We start from the raw sequence: 24,094 nt of genomic DNA, 5'->3' as shown, positions 1-24,094 counted from the left end.
GGGGCCCGGCCCGGGCCCTTGCGCTGCTGATTTTTTTTAATTTTCAAATATTTTTTTTCAAAACGTTTTTTTTCCTTTTCTTTTTTTTTTTTGGCAGGGGGGGGGGGGGCTCGGTCGTTGGTGGGGGGAGCAGGCTAGTTTAAAAAAAAAAAAAAACATACTCACCTGATCGCGGAGCCGGCATCCCTCCTCTCTGCTGCTCTGTGCTCTATTCAGACTGTCTGAATGCTGGGTGTGATGTCATCATGTCATGCCCAGCATTCAGTCAGTCTGGAGCAATGGAGCACAGAGCAGCAGAGAAGACCAAGAGAGGAGAAAAGGTAAGTGAAGGGAGGAAAACGAGGGGGGCACAAAGGGGTTAAAAAACGGGGGGGCAGCATGACAGAGGGGTTAAAAAATAAGGGGGAGCACAGAGGGGTTAAAAAACGGGAAAGCAGCATGTCAAAGGGGTTAAAAACGGGAAAGCAGCATGTCAAAGGGGTTAAAAACGGGGAAGCAGCATGTCAGAGGGGTTAAAAACGGGGAAGCAGCATGTCAGAGGGGTTAAAAAATTAGGGGGAGCACAGAGGGGTTAAAAAACGGGAAAGCAGCATGTCAAAGGGGTTAAAAACGGGGAAGCAGCATGTCAGAGGGGTTAAAAACGGGGAAGCAGCATGTCAGAGGGGTTAAAAAATTAGGGGGAGCACAGAGGGGTTAAAAAACGGGAAAGCAGCATGTCAGAGGGGTTAAAAAATGAGGGGGAGCACAGAGGGGTTAAAAAACGGGGAAGCAGCATGTCAGAGGGGTTAAAAAATGAGGGGGAGCACAGAGGGGTTAAAAAACGGGGAAGCAGCATGTCAGAGGGGTTAAAAAATGAGGGGGAGCACAGAGGGGTTAAAAAACGGGAAAGCAGCATGTCAGAGGGGTTAAAAAATGAGGGGGAGCACAGAGGGGTTAAAAAACGGGGAAGCAGCATGTCAGAGGGGTTAAAAAATTAGGGGGAGCACAGAGGGGTTAAAAAACGGGGAAGCAGCATGTCAGAGGGGTTAAAAAATGAGTGGGGGCACAGAGGGGTTAAAAAATGGGAAAGCAGCATGTCAGAGGGGTTAAAAATTGAGGGGGAGCACAGAGGGGTTAAAAAATGGGAAAGCAGCATGTCAGAGGGGTTAAAAACGGGGGGGGGGGGGCAGCATGACAGAGGGGGTGAAAAAATGAGAGGGGCACAGATGGGTTAAAAAACGGGGCAGTATGGCACAGTGGGGTTAATAAACAGGGGTCAGCATGGCACAGTGGGGTTAAAAAATGGTGGGCAGCATGGCACAGTGGGGTTACAAAGGGGGGGGAGGCATGGCACAGTGGGATTGAAAAAGGGGGGGAGCAGCATAGTATAGTCTGATGAAGGGGAGCCAGATGAAGGGGGCAAAAACAGCATGGAGGGCACAGTGTGATCATAAGGCATGGCGATGATGAAGGGGCACATTATTGTAATATTGGAGCTGGAGGAAGGCCTAATTATTAATCGTGGATGGTATTGATTTAACGCCAGGGTTGTTTGGAATTATCTAAATGTAGCTATTTTTTTCCAAATAGGGCCCCCAGCATTCCAGGATCCAGACAAGCCGCAACTAAAGAAACATGCAGCCACAGGTGGAGAAAGTGAGAAGAACAGGTAGGAGAGAGCAGGACAGTATGTGAAATGTTGTGATTCTAGTAGGGACAATACCAATTTTTGGTGAATGTTGTGCCCAATGTAAGGTGTAGGCCAAGACTGAACTGTTTGTGTACACACTGCATTGTTTGTATACTACACTGTGGTGGTAGATGTCCTGAAAGTCAGGAGTGCTTGAACATATGTGACGCTCCGGCGAATTGAGAGCCTAGTGGTTTTTATGTTAGCCACGCCCCAATGGCACGTTTGCCACGCCCCAAAATGCATGACCACACCTCCCAAAATTTTTGCACCGCCGTTTGGCTAGCTACGCCCCTGAATGCATGACCATACATCTAAATTTTTTTGCGCCGCCGTAAGGCGGCGCAAAAAATTTTTGGGGCTTATTTGACTATGAGGGGGGGGCCCCATGAATTTGTTGTACCCGGGCCCTGAATTCTTCTTGGCAGCCCTGGTTGTAACATTAATCCAGCTCACAGTACAGAGCTTTGTGGAATATTGTACCCACAAGAAGTTTCCCCTCATACACAGACGCGCAGGTCGATGCCTGGAGCACTGACCCATTGTTGGCATACACGGTGGTCACTATCGGGTTATCCGAGTGAATGTTCTGAATGCGGACAACCTGCAACAAGACAAATATAACTTGAGAACTGTGTGAAAACTGCACAAGATAATGACACTAATTCATTTTAAGAAGCTGTAGTGGAAAGTCAGTACATTGCTTCATATAGCATAAATTCAGTTTTAGAGGCAACTTCTAAATGATTAAAGTGGTTTTTCCCACATACTTTCTACTGTGAAAAAGCATAGAAAGTTACTCACCAATATAAAAAATAAATATTGTACCCTACACTGCAAACACTAACAAGGTTTATCGATGGTTATTATTGTTTGTCTGTATTTCTGCATCAAAGTAAATGCTTTAGCTATACATCGTTCATTTTAGATCAATTTAGGACGTATAGACGGGTCATTAACGCTGTTTTACTTTTTGCCAGAAAAATGCTCCGTCACTGTGACTAAGGGTCATTTACAGACTGCACAATATGCAGGTGTACAAAGCATGTCATACAACGGTCTGCCTTACACATACATACATACATACATACATACATACTTACACTTACATAACAAGGAGCATATCCACATTCCACTTCTGTAAATCTCCCAGTAAAACAACACGGAACATAGGAGTCTCACCTAAGTTGCACTATCGACCCCCTACACATCACCAGCTATGAATGTTAGCAGGTGTATATTTTGTGGCTACTTGAGTCATGGTGCAAAGAGTAAATAAACAAATAAATTGGCATAACCGTAATCTGAAACTAGCACCAGCGATCATCTCCTGGTCTGGTCACAGGTCATGCAGAGGAACGAACGGTATGGGATGCCCTTGAAAAAGCCACAACCAGCACCAGTCTATGGCAGCATACTTCCCAACACTGCTCAGCTCTAAAGTGGGCAATGTGGGGGGCACTGGGGGCATGTTCACATCACACAGGGAAGTGGCTCCTCACACCGATGGGGTGTCTAGCACTAATGAAACAAGCTGAACGCCCCCTCCCCTGAAATCATCCCTGATTTGCCGAGTGCATCAGTGGCAGGTTCACGTAGCATCCACTCACTATGGCGAGTGGGGACATACTCCCCAACTTCTTGGGAGTTTGGACCTATGTGATGAATTTTGGGATGCCGGAAAAGTCCCCCTCAAATCGGGACGATCCCTCCTAAATCGAGACAGTTGGAAGCTATGGACAGGCTGATCCACATCGTGGGGTCCTACTTTGCCTATAGAAAACCAGCCCTATGCTGATGGCACTTGAGCTCCTTCCAACCTCACAGGCGAAGGTGCAGGCTGTGCCAATCCTTTGTTCATTCTATATGAAAAGTTTGTTAGAAAAATATTTCTGCTGACCTTAACAATATACGTAATAATTAGACTAAAAAAAGTCAAATGTCTTTTTTAAAATGAAATCCTTAGACCAGAAGTGGCCAACCAACAGCTCGAGTCGTATACCGTTCTTTCACGTTGGGAGGTCTTTTGGCATGTATGGGGCAAGTGGGTAAATTTGATAGCATGTGGGGAGGCTGATGGGCATGTAAGGGGTATGTGGGGAGGTCTGGGGGCATGTAAGAGCATGTGGTAAGATCTGACAGCATGTGGGGAGGTTTGAAGGGCATATGGAGAGGTCTGATGAGCATGTGGGGAGGTCTGGTGGCATGTAAGGGCATGTGGTATGATCGGACAGCATGTGGCAAGGTCTGGTGGGAATGTGAAGAGGTCTGAGAGGCATGTTGGCCTTTTATGACTTTTTATCCCCACTTTAGCAAAGATTGTGTATGTAGTAGCAGTGAGGTAAGAGCTGTGCTGATTTGATGATTATTCTGAACATGTTGGATATTTTCTTTTGGCAAGATATTGTAAATTATGTTATATTTACAATGTATGTGTGTACAGTATGTATGCACGGTATGTATGCATGTGTTTATACTGTGTTTATGTATATACACATATAAAAAGGTAAAATTTGGCTCGTTATTGTATCTATAGATATTTTTTGACTCTTGGTCTCTGACTGTTGGTCACCGATTCCTTGCTCTAAATCTTCCCAGTCTCTGTCTTGTGCATGATGGGTTATAGAAGGGTGCCCACAACTGTACCCCATGTTCAAAATTTGATCAGACTAGCGACTTCTAAATAGGTTAAATTATATTTGTAGGACATGCATCTATCCCCCCTTTCATACCTCCTAACTGTCCAAATTTAGACAGGAGAGTTCTGATGCCTCTTCCAAACATTTACTTTAAGCAAACAAAGATGTGAAATGACGAGTTTAATTTCAGATTCTAAGATTTATTTTTAAATAATGAATATACACTGACCTCTGATCCAGGCAAATCTTCAGGATTGTAATGCAACACTTTCATTCCATTTGGATGCGATCCCGTCCAAACGTCCCCGTTAACTGGGTCCACCGACAGGTTATCCAAAAGTATACCTAACTGCACCACCTTATGTAGAAATCATAGTGATAATTAATGGTTATTTTATTTAATAGACTTTATTGTAATACAATAATACATATGGGGCAATGCAACCTCCTAATTTTCAAATACTGAAACATCTAAGCATATTGGAAGACACCCAGGTGTTCCAGAATCTTATAAAAGGTTGCATATTGAGCATATTTATACGCGGAAGATCATCGTAGCTTCTAATATCTTTATATATTAAAGCTGAAGGTGCATTATTTCTTATAATACATGAGTAGTAGTTGGAATTAAAAAAAGTCCAGATAAATAAATCTTAAGAACTATATTGACATGTAAATGGTGCAATCCTAATACAAGCTAATTCATAGCTCTCGCAGCCGTCAGAATGACCAGCATTTTACTGCAGTTATAAGTAGAACATCATTAAACGCTTCAAGTTTTGCCTGCTGATCACACTCACTGGTACAAATGCAACAACTTCCCTTGTTATAAGCCAGTCTGGATGAACAGTATATAAATAATATATTACCTTTACTGGAGAAAGAGACCGGTTGGCAAGTTTCTCAAAAATACTAATGGTCTTCCCAAAGACATCAGCAACATAGATATACCTTCAAAGAGACATAAATGTATGGTGTAAAACAATACATATACTTCTCAGAAACTGCTTAGACAAGACATGCAGGAACTCGACTCAGCAACAGATGTACAGCTATTGGTTATTTGACCCAAATGTTAATTATAGGAGACCCTAAACAAAAGGGACCACCGATGGTAATGAGCCCCATAACCAGTCATTGCAAGTTTGAAAATATCCTACCTTCTATAAAAATGTCAAAACGATGAACTAAATTTAAAAATAATTCCTAGCACAGTATTAGTCACAAATTTACTATGTTACATAAGGTTCTATAGACAAACGTAGCTTATATTAGACATCACTTGATTATTGATCACATTATTTACAAACATAGATTGAGTATAGTTTTGAGATAAACATTAAGATTAAGCTCAGGTCCCTTGGCGAGTCGATTGGGCCAGTCACCTCTAAATCTGCCACACTATCATCTACTTCAGCAGTCACCATATTATGTAGTATGCCTAGTTACAATGTGTAATGTGTTACAATGCACATATCTAGGTTTTAAAGGATACATCCCTTACTAAGTATATCATATTTAAAATCTGGTCCCAAAAATTGTGCTCCAGTATATCAGACCATGTACAGCAAAGTATCAATGACCACTGTTACAAGAAAGGCGATCACATTTGTATTGCATTATCTTTTTTCACTAATGCTCACCGATATAAAACACAAAAAATAAAAAGGCAAAATTGTAATAAAAGACAGTAAGTACTTTTTATCATTGGACATGGCGATTCCATTGGCGCTATAAAACCCTGACGCCACTTCTCTGACATCGCCGGGACTGTAATACACCACGTTTGCCCACATTAAATCGAGGAACAGTTCCATCATCCTCATGGGGAAACTCGTGAAATAATAATCGTTGGAGAAATAAAAGCTCTCGGGTCCAACAGCGACAACATCATTGACACTGAAAGAAAAAGACACATACAAATTGATCATACGTTTGCCAGATTGGTCAACTAATGGTAAAGCCACCACTCACTTGGTTAGCCCCAACACTACACATATCTTATACATTAGTCATGATCCATTGTTTTCTACCTATACATTTCTATAAACGGTGCTTGCAGACTATATATATAAAAGGCTCAAAGAGGGGGATCGAGAACAATTTTGTAGAGCATGTCCAGCATGCTGTCCCAGATGAGACGAGCGCCAAGTGCATCCTGTCCCAGATGAGACGAGCGCCAAGTGCATCCTGTCCCAGATGAGACGAGCGCCAAGTGCATCCTGTCCCACATGAGACGAGCGCCAAGTGCATCCTGTCCCACATGAGACGAGCGCCAAGTGCATCCTGTCCCACATGAGACGAGCGCCAAGTGCATCCTGTCCCACATGAGACGAGCGCCAAGTGCATCCTGTCCCACACGAGACGAGCGCCAAGTGCATCCTGTCCCACACGAGACGAGCGCCAAGTGCATCCTGTCCCACACGAGACGAGCGCCAAGTGCATCCTGTCCCACATGAGACGAGCGCCAAGTGCATCCTGTCCCACATGAGACGAGTGCCAAGTGCATCCTGTCCCACACGAGACGAGTGCCAAGTGCATCCTGTCCCACACAAGACGAGTGCCAAGTGCATCCTGTCCCACACAAGACGAGTGCCAAGTGACAGAATCACGTTACAGCACACTTGGGCGGCCAAATATACTGATCCAACACTTTTGAGCTTGGGCTGTGCAGACCCATCAAATGGGGGCTCTGGGTGCTGCCGGAAGAGGACAGTGCCCACGTGCTGACCCGCATTTGGTTATAACATTTTGTTTTTTCTTGGGGCCACTAATATGTTGATTTTGGGACAAAATTGCCACTATCGGCAGCAGTAAGTGGTCAACTTAGAAAGGTGTAATGGAAGTGCAGTAACCCATAGCAACCAGTCACCTGTACATTTAATCTGTATTGTAACTCGATAGTCTTCAGGGGCCACATGGAGCAGCCCTCTTATCTTCAAAATGCCCGCACGTAACCCTTAATCTCAATAATAAGTTTAATAAATACATTAAATCAAAGAAAGAGTTTTAACATATGAGTAATTTTAAACAAGTGTTACATGCTATAACAAACATATCTGCCAATAAATCAGGAAGGAACTGGGGGCTCCAGAGGAAGATTCGGAGGGTCGTACGTGGGCCACCTGCTGCCCACACTTTGGTTACACTAACAAGGTAAATGATTGGTTGCTAAGAGTTACAGCACAGGGGATGTTGCCACCATGCTATTAAAAAGACTTTATGAAAATTGATGTAAAATAATTCCAGAGAGGGTTAGGCAGAAAATAAAAGAACAACATGGGATTCTTTCACAACATGAAAGGAGACACATTGAAAAGCAAGAAGGCGAAATGCGTGGCGCACAGTGGTGATGGAATATTAAAACACTGAAAATACTTTTCCTGTTCATAAAATAAAAAAAAAGTATAAAGAATATACACAATAAGGTTCATTTATGAACTACTTCCTCATTTGCACAAGTGCACCAATATATTATTTTAAACCAAGCGCATTTCAGAGGTTACACCCACCTTTTGGTCCTTGGAATGGAGCCAGGAACTTTAATCTGTTTGTTATCTTTACCTTCCTCTTCTCATACTCATGTTTTTAACCACATTAATGCCTGCTGATTCTGTCTCTGTCCTCTTATTTACATATAATGACACAGGCATTGCACTAAGCAGATGCAGATTGGGAAAAAAATAAATCTAAAATCAATAAAATAAAAAAAAGTTATTCCCGATACCTGTACAGTAACTTGTGTTTGATTGTTTTCAGGTGCACAAGAATATTTTCCTCCTCTGCAAATTTAAATATCTCAACAGTGGATTTGTGGTGAGGATGATTCACAACAAAAAGATAGACCGTGTCATCTGAAAACAAGAGGGGAGACAAAGAGCTTAAAATATGCAGACTGTCGAGGCTGAGATGGTCAATGTGACTGGTAAAGGAGACTTTAAACACAACCTGCAACCTTAGTAGGGAGGTAAACAGTTTGTTTTTTGTAAAGATTTACCCAATTATAATCTTTGATTGTAGTCATTCTCTCAGAATATACAAAGAGGCAGATTTAATTTGTCGCCAGGCGGAGACACAATGCATCAGAATTTTTACAGAAATCTCTGCTCATTCTCCCTTGCATCCCAAAGAGGAAGAATTATCATAGATTTCTTGCGACAGTATGTACATCTGAACAATGAAGCGATGTTCAGCGGCACCTCGTGCTGAATTCAACCTGCTCTAGAGAGTCTAACTTTCTTGACCATTGTTATGACTAATGGCTCATTTGGATAATCTACTAGAGCCAGACTGGTAGAGATCTTCACCTATAGCAGCCGCCTTTCCGCAGAACTGGTGTGTTCGGAGGTACTCGGATGTCCCCAGGATTTAGCTCTATAGTAGTAGTAGCTTATCACAAACCAACCGTAGTGCAAGATGGAGGAAACTGGAAAACTGGAGGCGGGTATCAGCAACAGGCAGAAGGTTGTGGGTTTGTAGCAGGCAGGAACACCAAAATACAGGCCAACAGGTCAGGACAAGCTACAAATGTGGAAAACCAAGATTCAAGCAAAAGGTCCACAGAAGTTCTAGCAGGGTCCAAGGAAAAGCCAATCGTCACAACAGGAGATCAGATCAGGAATAACAGGATATTCACAGCAACGGGAAAACTGGTCAGCACATTCTGCTGAATAGGAACGCTATAACCGGCAGGCTAAGCCCTCCCTGCCTTAAATACATTGATGGGCCAATCAGAAAAGAGGAGGCACAGATGTTCACAAGCAGCTTTAGAAGGTTGCTTAATTTATTAATTATTTTGCGCATGCGCCCGGCTGCTTAACAGCCCCCTTCCGTCCTGGCTGTTGCCCTGGTAACGGCCGGGTCAGACACGGAAGCGACGTCCCAGTCGTCATGGTGACAGCCGGGATGCAGCTGAGGAGAAAGGATGAAAATAAAGTGTGAAATCATACAAAGTGCACAAGACAATGTTATGTTTCAATGCTATGCTTCAGATGTGCTAGGCTGCCTCTTTGACCCCCATCCTTCCCCCTATAAACACCCTTTGAGTGCCATGGACATCAGTGGCAGGATTTAGCATGAACAATGCTTGTCTACTCTCCTGGAACATCCGGGAGAGTTCTGAATTTGAGCTAGTTCTCTGAGCCTAATGGAAGCGTAGGCCACCCTTTCGTATCCCACTGAGTCTTCTTGCGAATTAGGCTGACGGTGGTGAACGATACATTATGTGGGGTGATGAGAACCTGACGCTTGCTCCCAGGACATCCTCTACAGGATCTTGTATCCCATCTCAAACCCATAATGGAGGGTGTGAACAGTGCGTGACATAAATACATACCCCAACGCCGCAGCTAAGCGTCACTGGAAATTATATTTCAATGATGACAAATGTGTTGGTATTTGTGACCTATATGTCATTTAGAACTTACCCTTATCAATGTATGTGCTGATTCCATGAGGGCTAAATGTAGAAATATCCAACCCTCCAGTGATACGTAGTGAAGATGGAAGAAGCTCTTCATCGTTCAGATCCAACAGAAATATTTCTCCAGGTATGTCAGGGGCAAAGCTCACCATACCAGGATATTTCAGACCCTAAAAGAAATGATTAGTATATAAGCGAACAGAGCAGATGAGATATTCTTCTAATAAAATGATAGAACATAGCTGACAGACCTTTTTATTACACTACATATTGCAGGAAATGTCCACCTAAACACATCTCTTAATATTAAACGCCCTCTGGTATTAGACCCTTGCCCTTAACTACCAATTATGGGCAAGGGTCTGATACCAGAGCTAACACCACTAATGCAAGGGTGTCCCCTCAAAGTTAGGAGGAATGGTTATGAGAAGATACCTCATTTTTGGAAAGTAGGGACAAATTAGAACATGAACTTGTGCAATGTACTGTAGCATGAAGTGTTTCAGCATATACATGTTTTATTAATTATTAATTGTAATGATTCAAAAGCCATGAATAGAATATGTATAAAGGTCATGAATCAGTAATCTAGAACTCATATCAATACAGGAACACAAATATTCTGGGATATTTGTATATTTAAGGGAATGTTTACAGGGATTAACTGTACCAACGGCTGGTAAATACAATGCGATAAACGGTTTGTTTCATTATTGTCACCACAACAGATCTGTTCTTCAGTATTGTGTGGGTTTGTTACCTGTACAGAGGAAGTTGCAGAGAGATTGGTTAGCAAAAGCATTTACTCCAAGGGGGGGTATTCAATTAGCCACAGAGTGACTATGGAACGTTTGATAAGGCACTGCACTGCGATGCAACATCACAGATTTTTCCTTGCACCCCATAGAGACGTGAGGAGGTCCATGATGTTGAGGTACCGTAGTACCTGAAAAAAATACCCCCATAGGTGAAAGTTTGCACTTAGTAACCTCTGTGAATCAACACCCAAAATGTCTAGTAGAAGCAATTATAGAAGTAAAAGTAAATAATTCATGGCTATACCCATCCTCTATTCCCTGAGTGACTGGTATCATTCTTAGTAATGTGCATATACGCGGAAATAACAATGACTTACTGAGCTGATGAAAGCCAGTCCATTAGGAAGTATTTCTATATCTTCGGACCCATATTCTGCAAAAATATAAGCGCATTACAATTCCATTAATTGTTATTTGGATACATATTATTATATTTTATTTATAAAGCGCTGACATACTATGCAGCGCAGTACACTCAGGGGAACATGATATAAACCAATTGCATGCAGTGGCATGAAACAAATGAGCTTACAATCTAAGAGGTTTGTGGAAAACTTTATAAACAAGGTAGAGTAATAGCATTTGTAGCCTCTAGTTGGGAACGTGCAGGTGGCTATTGTAAGACAGAAGCATTTTCAACCTCCAAGAATAAAGCACTCATTGGCAACTGGCATTTCTAAGAGGGAGAGCAGAAGATTGAAACATAAAGCATGCTACCTGAAGTGCAACTCAAAGTCGCCAGACCCCATAGCAAAATTAGCACAATTTCGGAGGGAGGAATGGAAACAGATATCCCCCTCTGACTTTGACCTCCTCCTCCCCTCCGTTGTTCTGAGCATGTGCTGGGACCGGTGCATGCACCACTAGATTCAATCATTAAATGATAGCAAAGAATAATTTCAGCTTTCTGCATCATTGTCGAGTCCAATTTAACTTGATCTGCTATAATCAACATCAGGAAATGCAATACCAACACCAGCAGAACCATAGCTAGCATCTGCAAGGGCCTCCACTCTGCTCTTCTGAACATGTGCAGTACAACACCATTTTGGTTTGTTAAGAGTCCAATTTAAAGTTTGAGTTTGGTATGTGTCCCTCATTTCGGATGCAGGTTGTCATATGTAAGTTAATTACTAATTATATAAAACCGCTTTCATGTGTTTGTGAATTCTGTGTCCAGCCATGGGTTAAAACCTGATACCTAAATGTAAATTAATGTATCTCTTTGATTGTTTCCAAACTCTTATATTTTACCCAGGAGGTATTTATGTATAGGAGTTCCATAGACAGTTACAGCTGAGTGTCCAATACCAATTTATGGCACGGGTCGTAAAAGCTTTTGAAAGTTCTCTTTAAAGGTTATAATCAATAACATCAGCGATATCCAAAAATCAGACCTCTCACCTTCTTGGTGATATCAAAGATATCTCAGGACATCTCAACTGGGTGACAGGCAGCTGGGATGAGTTTGAATGAAGGGAAATGAGGACAGAGGAAAATGTCATATTTTCTCAAAAGTCATACTTACAGCAGTCATGTTTAGTATGCAGATGAAGGGAAAGTTATGACCTGTTGTGTGGAGTTAATATAATCTTTGTAGGACATTCTGATAAGAAGTTAGGCCAGTGTAAAGAAAACCTGACTTGAAAGGTGTTAGGACAGAGGTCATAAACAACTAATTTGCATTTTAAACAGATTTTCAGACATCACAGGAATGTGGGTATATGCGAATGTAAAAATGTCCTGTAAAATCTAACATGGTTGTTCACTTTTGGGAGTCAATTAAATATTGAAAGTGTTCCCTTTATTCCGGTTTCTCCCAGCAAACAGAAATTGATCATTCATAAGTGTATCATTTCTGTGGTTTATTCCTTTTTATTTTACAATAAACTATTATATTATATCTTTGTATGTCATTTTGTTAATTGTTTTTCATCTTAAGCATGGTGGATTTAATTTCCTTATTAAATTACACTTACTCAGTTTAGGTCTCCCTGTTCCTAAGAATTCACCGGTCAGACTTAGCTTGGTTTTATAATGCTACATAGTTGAAACAGAGGAGAACATTTGGTTTATGATATCTCTGGTGAAAGTAAATTGTGATAGATTAGTTTAAAGGAGAACTAAAGGCTTCCTTAGAAAGTGTGTGAGCTCTTCACAAAAAACCTTAGTGGTAGCATAATTGGTAAGGCAAAGTTAGTGTGTGGGATAGGCAGAGAGAATTTTAATCATTTGTAAACAGACCAGGTGGTTGTTTTTTATTAACCCTTTGTTACACACACACTTAACACAGTCTCAGGTGGGTGCTGGATCGTGGTACATGTCTACAAAAAAGAATGGGCAAATCTTCAGTGTAGGTTACAATCTAACAATGGGGTCTATTTACTATTCCGCAGCAGTAACCACCACTATGTATTGCTGCAATTTACTATGCTGGGGCTGCTCTTGGAACCCTCGGCGAAGAGCCCCCATATTCAAAGTAATTTTACGCTTCACTGTCCACACATAGTGATCTGACCTGGTGGGACCAAGCGATGCCTTTCTGGCTTCACTGAACCCCATAGGAACAGGTGAGGAAACGCCATCCCGAGATCGCATTAGTTTGTAGCAAAAACCTATGGGGACTGTAGTAAGACACAAAAAGCTAATGCAGGAGAAACAGCTTTTTTTCCTGGATATTTAGGCTATTGCAGTTTGTTAAATAGACTCCAATGAATCCGAATCCACCATGGGTCATGATGCAGATTCATTGAGCCAAAGGTATGATGTGAAAATGGCAGCAGTAATAGTATTCACACTGTGACTATCACATCATAAAATTGTTATGCAGAAAAGGCACAATTAGGCGACAGTCATGACACATCGCTAAGCTGGAAACCTACAGTCATGGCCAAAAGTTTTGAGAATGACACAAGTATTGGTTTTCACAAAGTTTGCTGCTTCAGTGTTTTTAGACCTTTATGTCAGATGTTGCTATGGTATATATACTTAAGTAAAATTACAAGCATTTCATAAGTGTCAAAGGCTTTTACTGACAATTACATTAAGTTTATGCAAAGAATCAAAATTTTTCAGTGTTGACCCTTCTTTTTGAAGACCTCTGCAAATCGCCCTAGGATGATATCAATCAAATTCTGGGCCACATATTGACTGATGGGTGCCCATTCTTGCCTAATCAATGCTTGGAGTTTTTCAGAATTTGTGGGTTTTGTTTGTCTAGCTTCCTCTTGAGGATTGACCACAAGTTCTCAATGGGATTAAGGTCTGGGGAGTTTCCTGGCCATGGACCCAAAATGTTGATGTTTTTATCCCCGAACCACTTAATTATCACTTTTGCCTTATGGCAAGGTGCTCCATCATGCTGGAAAAGGCATTGTTCATCACCAAACTGTTCTTGAATGGTTGGGAGAAGTTGCTCTTGGAGGATGTTTTGATACCATTCTTTATTCATGGCTGTGTTCTTAGGCAAAATTGTGAGTGAGCCCACTCCCTTGGCTGAGAAGTAACCCCACACATGAATGGTCTCAGGATGCTTTACTGTTGCATGACACAGGACTGATGGTAGTGCTCACCTTTCCTTCGCCGGATAAGCGTTTTCCCGGATTCCTCAAACAATCTGAAAGGGGATTCATCAGAGAAAATGACTTTACCCCAGTCCTCAGCAGTCCAATCCCTGTACCGTTTGCAGAATATCAGTCTGTCACTGATGCTGGCCTTCTTGACACCAGGCCATCCACCAAAAGTCTTCGCCTCACTGTGCGTGCAGATGCACTCACACCTGCCTGCTGCCATTGCTGAGCAAGCTCTGCACTGGTGGTGCCCCAATCTTGCAGCTGAACCAACTTTAGTAGACGGTCCTGGCACTTGCTGGACGTTCTTGGATGCCTTGAATCCTTCTTCATAACTATTGAACCTCTCTCCTTGAACTTCTTGATGATCTGATAAATGGTTAATTTGGGTGCAATCTTACTAGCAGCAATATCCTTGCCTGTGAAGCCCTTTTTGTGCAAAGCAATGATGACTGCATGTGTTTCCTTGCAGCTAACCATGGTTAACAGAGGAAGAACAATGATTTCAAGCACCACCCTCCTTTTAAAGCTTGCAGTCTGTTATTCTAACTTATTCAGCATGACAGAGTGATATCCAGCCTTGTCCTCGTCAACACTCTCACCTGTGTTAACGTGAGAATCACTGACCTGATGTCAGCTGGTCCTTTTGTGCCAGGGCTGAAATGCAGTGAAAATGTTGTTTTTGGGATAAAGTTCATTGTCATGGCAAAGAGGGACTTTGATATTAATTGCAATTCATCTGATCACTCCTCATGACATTCTGGAGTATATGCAAATTGGCATCATAAAAACTGAGGCAGCAAATTTTGTGAAAAATAATATTTGTGTCATTCTCAAAACTTTTGGCCATGACTGTACATAGCAGATCAAGTCTTATTTGTGGAGGGCACATTTTATGCCAGAGACTCCCACCAGATTGGAGTGGAGTTTGAAACGTCTCACCTATTTTTTACAAAACTTATAAAAAACGGAATTATGCATTAACATCTTTTGAAGGATAAGCACAGAGTAATAACTATATAGTTGTATTATGCATTGGTATATTTCATTAATTTGTCCCTGCAACTATTTTTGTAGCCGAATATAAATTTGTGAAACGGTCATGACATCTCGGATATTTACCTATTCCTTTCAAGTATTGACAGTTAGGAAGTTCAACAGGCTTTACCTCTCCCCAGAAGTTAGCTTGATAACTGCAAAAGGAAGATAAAAAACAATTATTTGCACATTTTACATAAAAATAAAGTCCACAAAAGTAGCACAAAATTAGCAAGTACGTCTGTAAGTATATCTTCCAATATACCCTGATCAGCCCACACCTCGTCCATTTCTAGCGAGATCGTGTCCCTTTTGGCCAGAGAAAAATGCTTTGCAGAAATGTGCCAGACAAATCGATTTCTTGTCTATTTGGTGAGTATTAAAATGTAACTTCTCCCACCACAACATCTCATACAGAAGAATAACAGCAAAATTAGTAATAAATCTTATAATTGAGGTTCACATTATTGCACATCACATTGTGTCATTATCACATCAACATGCCCAACATCACGTTGGGCGTTAGCAGGGCTGCCAAGAAGAATTCAGGGCCCGGGTACAACAAATTCATGGGGCCCCCCTCATAGTGAAGTAAGCCCCAAAATTTTTTTGCGCCGCCTTACGGCGGCGCAAAAAAGATTAGGTATATGGTCATATATTCAGGGGCGTGGCTAGCCAAACGGCAGTGCAAAAATTTTGGGAGGTGCGGTCATGCATTTGGGGGCGTGGCAAACGTGCCATTGGGGCGTGGCTAACATAAAAACCACTAGGCTCTCAATTCGCCGGAGCGTCACATATGTTTAAGCACTCCTGACTTTCAGGACATCTACCACCACAGGGTAGTATACAAACAATGCAGTGTGTACACAAACAGTTCAGTCTTGGCCTACACCTTACATTGGACACAACATTCACCAAAAATTGGTATTGTCCCTACTAGAATCACAACATTTCACACACTGTGCTGCTCTCTCCTACCTGTTCTTCTCACTTTCTCCACCTGTGGCTGCTGCTTTCTTTAGTTGTGGCTTGTCCGGATCCAGAAATGTTGAAGGACCTATTTTGAAAAAAAAATGGCTACATTTAGAAAATTACAGCCAGCCCCAGCGTTAAATCAATAGCACCCACGATTAATAATTAGGCCTTCCTCCAGCTCCAATATTACAATAATGTGCCCCTTCATCATCGCCATGCCTTATGATCACACTGTGCCCTCCATGCTGTTTTTGCCCCCTTCATCTGGCTCCCCTTCATCAGACTATACTATGCTGCTCCCCCCCTTTTTCAATCCCACTGTGCCATGCCTCCCCCCCCCCTTTGTAACCCCACTGTGTCATGCTGCCCACCATTTTTTAACCCCACTGTGCCATGCTGACCCCTGTTTATTAACCCCACTGTGCCATACTGCCCCGTTTTTTAACCCATCTGTGCCCCTCTCATTTTTTCACCCCCTCTGTCATGCTGCTTTCCCATTTTTTAACCCCTCTGTGCTCCCCCCTCAATTTTTAACCCCTCTGACATGCTGCTTTCCCATTTTTTAACCCATCTGTGCCCCTCTCATTTTTTAACCCCTCTGACATGCTGCTTTCCCGTTTTTTAACCCCTCTGTGCTCCCCCCTCAATTTTTAACCCCTCTGACATGCTGCTTTCCCATTTTTTAACCCCTCTGTGCTCCCCCTCATTTTTTAACCCCTCTGACATGCTGCTTCCCCGTTTTTAACCCCTTTGACATGCTGCTTTCCCGTTTTTTAACCCCTCTGTGCTCCCCCTCATTTTTTAACCCCTCTGACATGCTGCTTCCCCGTTTTTAACCCCTTTGACATGCTGCTTTCCCGTTTTTTAACCCCTCTGTGCCCCCCCTTATTTTTTAACCCCTCTGTCATGCTGCCCCCCCGTTTTTTAACCCCTTTGTGCCCCCTCATTTTTTAACCCCTCTGTCATGCTGCCCCCCCGTTTTTTAACCCTTGTGCTCCCCCTCATTTTTTAACCCCTCTATCATGCTGCCCCCCCCCCCCCCCCCGTTTTTTAACCCCTCTGTGCCCCCCTCGTTTTCCTCCCTTCACTTACCTTTTCTCCTCTCTTGGTCTTCTCTGCTGCTCTGTGCTCCATTGCTCCAGACTGACTGAATGCTGGGCATGACATGATGACATCACACCCAGCATTCAGACAGTCTGAATAGAGCACAGAGCAGCAGAGAGGAGGGATGCCGGCTCCGCGATCAGGTGAGTATGTTTTTTTTTTTTTTAAACTAGCCTGCTCCCCCCACCAACGACCGAGCCCCCCCCCCCCCCCCCCGCCAAAAAAAAAAAAAAAAAGGAAAGGAAAAAAAACGTTTGGAAAAAAAAATTTAAAAATTTAAAAAAATCAGCAGCGCAAGGGCCCGGGCCGGGCCCCCTGACATGCCGGGCCCGGGTAATTAGTACCCGCTCCCCTCCCCTCTCGGCGGCCCTGGGCGTTAGTGGGTAGTGAGCTAAAGGGGCAGCAGTGGCTGAAGTGACCGCAGTGTCATACTGACCGCAGTGGGCGAAGGGGGAGAGGCACCAATTCTCAGAACCCTAGGTGACTGTGACAAATCTCACTGATGAGAGACCACTTCTGACTGGTTGACTGTCTATCAAGTAGACAACCTTACTGGACATGAACTCACTTGACAATGGGAGCTCCTTTGGAGCAGTCTGCTTTGTGCTTTAGGGTTTTTCATTTATTTTTCATATGGATTAGCCTACATTAGATCAAGACAAGCCCACTTTATTACATATTAAATAACATTTTCCACCTTGATCCAGTGTAGGGTGCTCACTAATGAAGACTGAAAATATCAATGAAAGCCAAATTACAAACAAACTGAAAATATGATACAGAGAAGACGATGAAATGGCAGACTCTGCACCCTAAGAACCTCATAGCCGTCGACACCGACACGTTTTGGGTACTGGGCTTATGTTTTCTATTATCATTTGGGGATGATATAATTACATACAGCAGATGCATCCTCCTGTTTTAGACTAAGTAAGGAAACAATATTGTAAAAGTATCTTTACTTTGTTGTTTTATCTGTTCATTTTAATGTATCTCTTTATAGAATGTTACCTTGCTTTGTTTTTATTAAAATGGTTTGTGGCATTTGAAAAACAGTTTTCATCAAAGGAAGAACTTTTTAAAAGCTTTTTTTTTATTATTATTTAAAGCATCCCACTTTGCTGTTTTTGTATGAAAATGATCTACATGTTTCTGGTGCATTTGATTTTCTACAATTGTGTTTTGCAATATAACAGCAAACTTGACACCAGACTAAGCTGACCTTGACCACTGGTCTGTAAACATTTGTACACATTCAAGTGCTCAGACTCATTATAAGCAAAGTTCAAATACATTGTATGAAGTCTAAAAGGCAAACGATCACTTAGCATTACTTACAAATCTGTCTATAGAGCAGAGCGACGGACCTTTTCTGAGTGTGTGTGGTCAGGCACATGCGTCGCTCATTTGAAGTCTCAAAGAGTGGAGGCCTACCTCAACGACCCGTATCCACCGCCATGTTATACCACTGACAATAGATAAATGTTGAGAAAAAAAAATCTCCAAAATCTTCTTTTCCAATTTTCTTGATCTGCTATAATCCACATCGGGAAAAAACTATACCAACACCAGCAGAAGCGCAGCTAGCAGTTGCTGGGCCCCGCGGCAAGTGCCCCAACTCTGCTCTTCTGACCATGAGCAGCAGAACCCCATTTTTGTTTTCAGTCCCATCAAAGGCTCCATTGTGCATGTCTCAACCCCTCTGCAAGCTCAGAAGACCAGAGTGGGAGCCTCCAGTATGGATGGGTCCCCTCCTAGCTGCCATAGTTATATTGCTGAATAACAAATACCAAATGCTGAATGCTGAAATGCACAAGACCTTAAAGCTTGTTTTGCTTCTTCATTTGCATCAATTGCGCCTACTTGTCCTCTATCGCATTTCAATGTGCACATCCACTTTCTGGCTCTCGGACCTACCCATATTGTGAGGATGCACATGTAGGGCCTGAGTCATTAAGGAAAGTAAGGTAAAATAAAGGAGTAACTGTTCTCCGGGGCAAACCATGTTACAATGCAAGGGGTGCAAATTAGTTTATTATTTTGCACATAAGTTAAATACTGGATGTTTTGTCATGTAGTATACAAATACTTGATAGTTTTATTTTTACACTGAAATTTAAAGATGATCTAGGACATGCCCTAACCCAACTATAAATCTGTCCCAAGATTTTAAATTTACCTCCCCCTCCAAAGCAACATGGTTTTGCCCAGGTGCAAAGTCACTCTTTTTATGCTTTACTCTTCTTAATGACTCAGGCCTGCAATGTGCATGGAAAGAGTGAATAGTTACATCAAAGTAATTTCTCTTTATTTGCAATAAATGCAACTGGAAGGTGCCAAATTCATTCCATTAAAAACATAGGATGAGACCTAATTTCCACCAGCTCTGACATAGTAGAAGTATCAAGTCCTTTTGGAAGTAGAAAATGGCTCTGTGCCATTCCCCAAAGTAGGGAATCCCCCCCCCCCCCCTAAATGTGCCTTCTCTGCCTGTTTAGAACAATTAAGTAAACCAGGCCTACAAAATGAAATCTATTTTCTGCACATGGATGCACTCACGGAAATTGTCACAGCTGACATAACCCAGGTCATCAGGAGAAATTCATCAATGTACTGCAGTCCATCCTGTCTAGAAAACTCTTTTGAAAAGTAGTTGATGGAGTTAGTCCTTCAGCACCATGAGCTGCAGGGAGACCCTGTTTCAAATAACAGGGGGGGGGAGTGCCGGAGGGGAAACCTGTCATTGGTACATGCAAGGAGGCAGGCCGTATTAAGGGCTAGATGTAACATATAACTGACAATAATAGTACTAGTGGTCATATTAATGCCCATTACTACTACTGGCTGGCATAATTTGGAATTAGTACTAGTGCTGGGCGTGTCACTGGCCATGCAGCTACTACTGGGCAGGTCACTGGCCATGCAGCTACTACTGGGCAGGTCACTGGCCATGCAGCTACTACTGGGCAGGTCACTGGCCATGCAGCTACTACTGGGCAGGTCACTGGCCATGCAGCCACTACTGGGCAGGTCACTGGCCATGCAGCCACTACTGGGCAGGTCACTGGCCATGCAGCCACTACTGGGCAGGTCACTGGCCATGCAGCCACTACTGGGCAGGTCACTGGCCATGCAGCTACTACTGGGCAGGTCACTGGCCATGCAGCTACTACTGGGCATATTACTACTGCTGAACAAAATGGCTTAATTTTGTTAATTTGACAGGAGAGCAATGTTGACCTAGCACTTAGGGTGCTAAATTTGATAGCAGACAGGCCAGTTACTGAACCCTGTCCCCCCCGCCCTATCCTATTGCACAGCTATACAAACTCTGCCTGTACAATGCAATAGCAGTAGAGTAACACAGGAAATCCCTGTGACTTCACCATTAAGAATAACCGTAATCCCCCAAAAACAAACAAAAGAAAGACAAAACATATCCATTTCTATCCCTGTACCTCCCTTACACCTCGACTGAGCAATGACTATTTGGTAGACAAATACATTTCAGCTGATTATCCATGAATCACTCTGCATATGTAGGAGCAGCCTTGGAAAATATTTTGGAAACGTTTTTTTTTTGTCTCCTTTCTCTCACAATAGATGTAATAAATAAATAGCTGCCTATTTCAACATGTTTCCAAAATAAACCAACATGTCCCAAAAAATTCTACTTGGGTAGAATGTAAAATGAAAAAGAAATTGAAAAATCCTGGAATAACAAATGCAGTATTAAACGATGACAATGGATCTGGTCATAGAGGTGTAAGCCACCTGCAGTCTTGAATGGGTTAAAGGAGAAGTCTACTCAATTCCTCTGTAATGTATTCCTTCAGCTGATAAAAAATGGTTATATAGAAATATTTGTATTTCATTTTTCTTCTTCCTTATGTTTGAAAAACAGGTTTAGCAGCTATTTGCAAAAAATTTAAATTGTCTTGGCTGTCTGCTCAGTTCAATTGCAATAAAACTGGGGCTTGTAAGAGCTATAACTATTTTGTGACGGGATCTTTCACAGTTTTAGCCTACACTTCTGATGGGTATTTGTTCCAATCACCCACTACCCTTTAAGAAAACTAAAAATAACTTTTCCTATAAATCAGATCTAGAGGTTTCAGAATTGTTTTGAAAAATATTCAATCTGAGACTTATAATTCCACAATAGCTGCAGAGTCACAGGATTCCTACCTCTACTGCACAATTACTGTGCAACACTTGATACAAGAACACAATTATTCACAAAGGTCAACGTGAATTACTAATTATCCATCTCCCCACTCGCACCTGCCATAATAGGAATTTACTAGGATTGTTGCAGAATCTGCTCATTAGATGTTTGCACAGCATAATCTCTGTCTCCAACTTCCAGGGGCAAACAGTTGTTGGTGGAAATGTCCCTATTTTTCCAGTAAGGATCCATTGCACAATTTGTTTATTCTGTATATTAGATACAATTCTCACTATAAATTCTAAAGCTGGCTACATATCTATTCAATCATTCTTCAGATGCAATGTCTCTAATGATTCACCAACGATTAAAGTCCATATAAACATGCCGATTCACAGCTACACAATTTACCTTCAGATCTGTGATCTTCATCTCTCATAATCATCGTTCCATTGTGGATTGTGATTTTTAGCTTATAAAGCCAAATCAACAGATATAATGCATTTTGCTATGTTAAAACACCATGGTGGGAACATACACACTCTTGCAATAGCTGATCAGACTGTTGAGAATGATGTGATCTGCACAAGAATTGCATATGTGTGTGCCCAGCTTTATTGCCTGAAGAGGATTATACAAACTGCAAACAATTCTATTTTACTCTAGATTCGGGAACAAGTTTTTACAATGCAAATAATTCTCATAGAATTTACAGAAGTTGGTCAACTGTAGGAAAAAGTAAAACTGGTTACTTACGCCAACTGCTTTAATCTTTGACCTAGAAGAGCCAGAATGATCCCAATTAGTGTTATTTTGAGCAGTGCTCCCATGTCTGCAGTCCTTACAGAAACCTTGGTTGTGCGAAGTGTAAGCTAGGACTGGAGGAGAGGTCAGATCCCTGAGCTCACTAACAATGATTGGTGAGAGCTTTGCATACACTCCCTTGTACTACTGACCTTGCTTTATTTACACTGCTCCTTTTAGGTGTGACAATAGTTTTCTATCATGACTAATAGCCATTTATGGGATGTCAAGTATATGATAACTTAAGAAACCTGTTGCAGTTATCTAACAATGAGGCTAAACCCACCAAAAAAAAGTTTCTCAGGAAGTGTCTGATAATACAGTTATTTATGGAATAGATAAATGTCATAAAGGCTAAATGGCCACTGCTCTTTTAAATGGTGATAGGTGTTATGATGCATTTCTCATACAGAGTTTTCTTTCAGTGTCTTCTCTAGATTACTGACCTATCAGATTGTCCTACATATACTACAAGAAAATGGCTACCGCCTTCCAGCACACATTACTTATTTCTTCACTCTAGTGTTTCCACAGGATAACTGGCTGGTGAGATTGTCCTATATTCACTATATATATTTATTCACTATATATACTCTGAGGTATGTTTTTGTCTGTGTCATACCTCCCAACTGTCCCAATTTAGGTGGGACAGTCACAATTTGAGGGCTCTGTCGCAAGGGTGGGAAATTTGAGAGTATTGTCTATTCACTGCTGCTCTGCATGTCAGAGTGAAAGTGCAAAGCGCACTGGTGCACACGTCAATAACTGGTGTACAGGGCAGCCTAGTACTTCAAAAGTGCAGGGCACGCCCCCAGGGGTGTGGCCACACAAGTCATTGTAATGCAGCTACGCCCCCATTGTTACAGGTCACACCCCCTGTTCTGTGTCTTAGAGTCTGCATCATAATTAAAGACAATAAAGAGCACTGGATCAATACCAACTTTATGTTAAAATTAATTTATTACAACCATAGTAATAATATTATTCTCAGTTTTACAATAAAATCACCATTAGCCCTGAGTTTTGCAATGAATGCTATAACGTTTAGATGTGCTGATCAAGCACAAAGATTTCAGTCATAATCCTGCAATATCAATACACAAACATCCATATGAGATTATTATCATCATCATAATCTACATTTATCTATATAGCATCAGTAGATTCTGTAGCGCTTTACAACTGGGAACAAACACAGTAATAAAACAATACTGGGTAATACAGACAGACAGAGAGGTGAGAGGGCCCTGCTCACAACTTTACAATCTATGGGACAATGAGAGTTTGATATATGAGGTTCAGTGCTAAATATTGCACATTGGTCCAGCCTGAATCCAAAGTGCTTAGTGTGTTATATGATCCAGTCACACAACAATGTTGGTCAAAGGGTTGTTGTCTTGTGTGTCTGGGGGAGACGTATGTGGGGGGCAGACGTGTGTTCTCTACACTAAGTGTTTTTCTCACAAAGTGTTTAGAAAACACAGTTAAACAAGACAGTTGAACGAACATTGAACAACAATTGAAGACATCTAGAAATAATCTACATCTGCAGCATCTTTACTCTGCTACTCCTGATTGCACAGGATATTACAACTAGGTAATTGTTTGATTTCCTGTATTTGTTGATTTTTTTCTTCCAAATACCAATGCTTGCCAAATTATTTTTCCTGCTTGACATTATCTTTAGAACAATATCCTCCTTCACCCATCCTGCAACACACATCTCTGTCCACATTGCCCCTTCATTACTTCACTCACCTCTAGTTAACACTCATGAACTGTTTTCCTATTTAAATTCAATAGTTATAACAGCGTCACCCTGTTGCCAGAAACTAAAAGGACAGACATCTTACAATCATCTGCCCTATCTTTCTTCCTGCCTGCTTCT

The 24,094-nt window shown here is 41.8% G+C and overlaps 1 protein-coding gene across 1 annotated transcript; it reads right to left on the bottom strand.

Moving 5' to 3' along the window:
* Positions 1 to 2,107: 2,107 nt before the first annotated feature.
* Positions 2,108 to 22,782, bottom strand: LOC142158122 (serum paraoxonase/arylesterase 2-like). Its single transcript, XM_075211787.1, has 9 exons — positions 22,159 to 22,782; positions 15,240 to 15,310; positions 10,866 to 10,921; positions 9,735 to 9,900; positions 8,036 to 8,162; positions 6,007 to 6,207; positions 5,178 to 5,259; positions 4,538 to 4,666; positions 2,108 to 2,273 (listed from the first exon to the last, which is right to left on the bottom strand). The coding sequence occupies exons 1-9, from the start codon at positions 22,230 to 22,232 to the stop codon at positions 2,112 to 2,114; spliced, it is 1,068 nt and encodes a 355-aa protein (XP_075067888.1). The 5' UTR covers positions 22,233 to 22,782; the 3' UTR covers positions 2,108 to 2,111.
* Positions 22,783 to 24,094: the final 1,312 nt, after the last annotated feature.

The sequence above is a fragment of the Mixophyes fleayi genome, chromosome 5 (genome assembly GCF_038048845.1).
Source record: "Mixophyes fleayi isolate aMixFle1 chromosome 5, aMixFle1.hap1, whole genome shotgun sequence".
Classification (NCBI taxonomy): Eukaryota; Metazoa; Chordata; class Amphibia; order Anura; family Limnodynastidae; genus Mixophyes; species Mixophyes fleayi.
This window is presented reverse-complemented; position numbering and strand designations above follow the sequence as displayed.

Coding starts and splice junctions, on each gene's coding strand:
- LOC142158122 (XM_075211787.1), bottom strand. CDS start 22,232: ATGGGAGCACTGCTCAAAATAACACTAATTGGGATCATTCTGGCTCTT. Junction 9,901..10,865: donor GACTGGCTTTCATCAGCTCA/GTAAGTCATTGT, acceptor CATTTCTTTTAG/GGTCTGAAATATCCTGGTAT. Junction 8,163..9,734: donor CAGCACATACATTGATAAGG/GTAAGTTCTAAA, acceptor TCTTGTTTTCAG/ATGACACGGTCTATCTTTTT.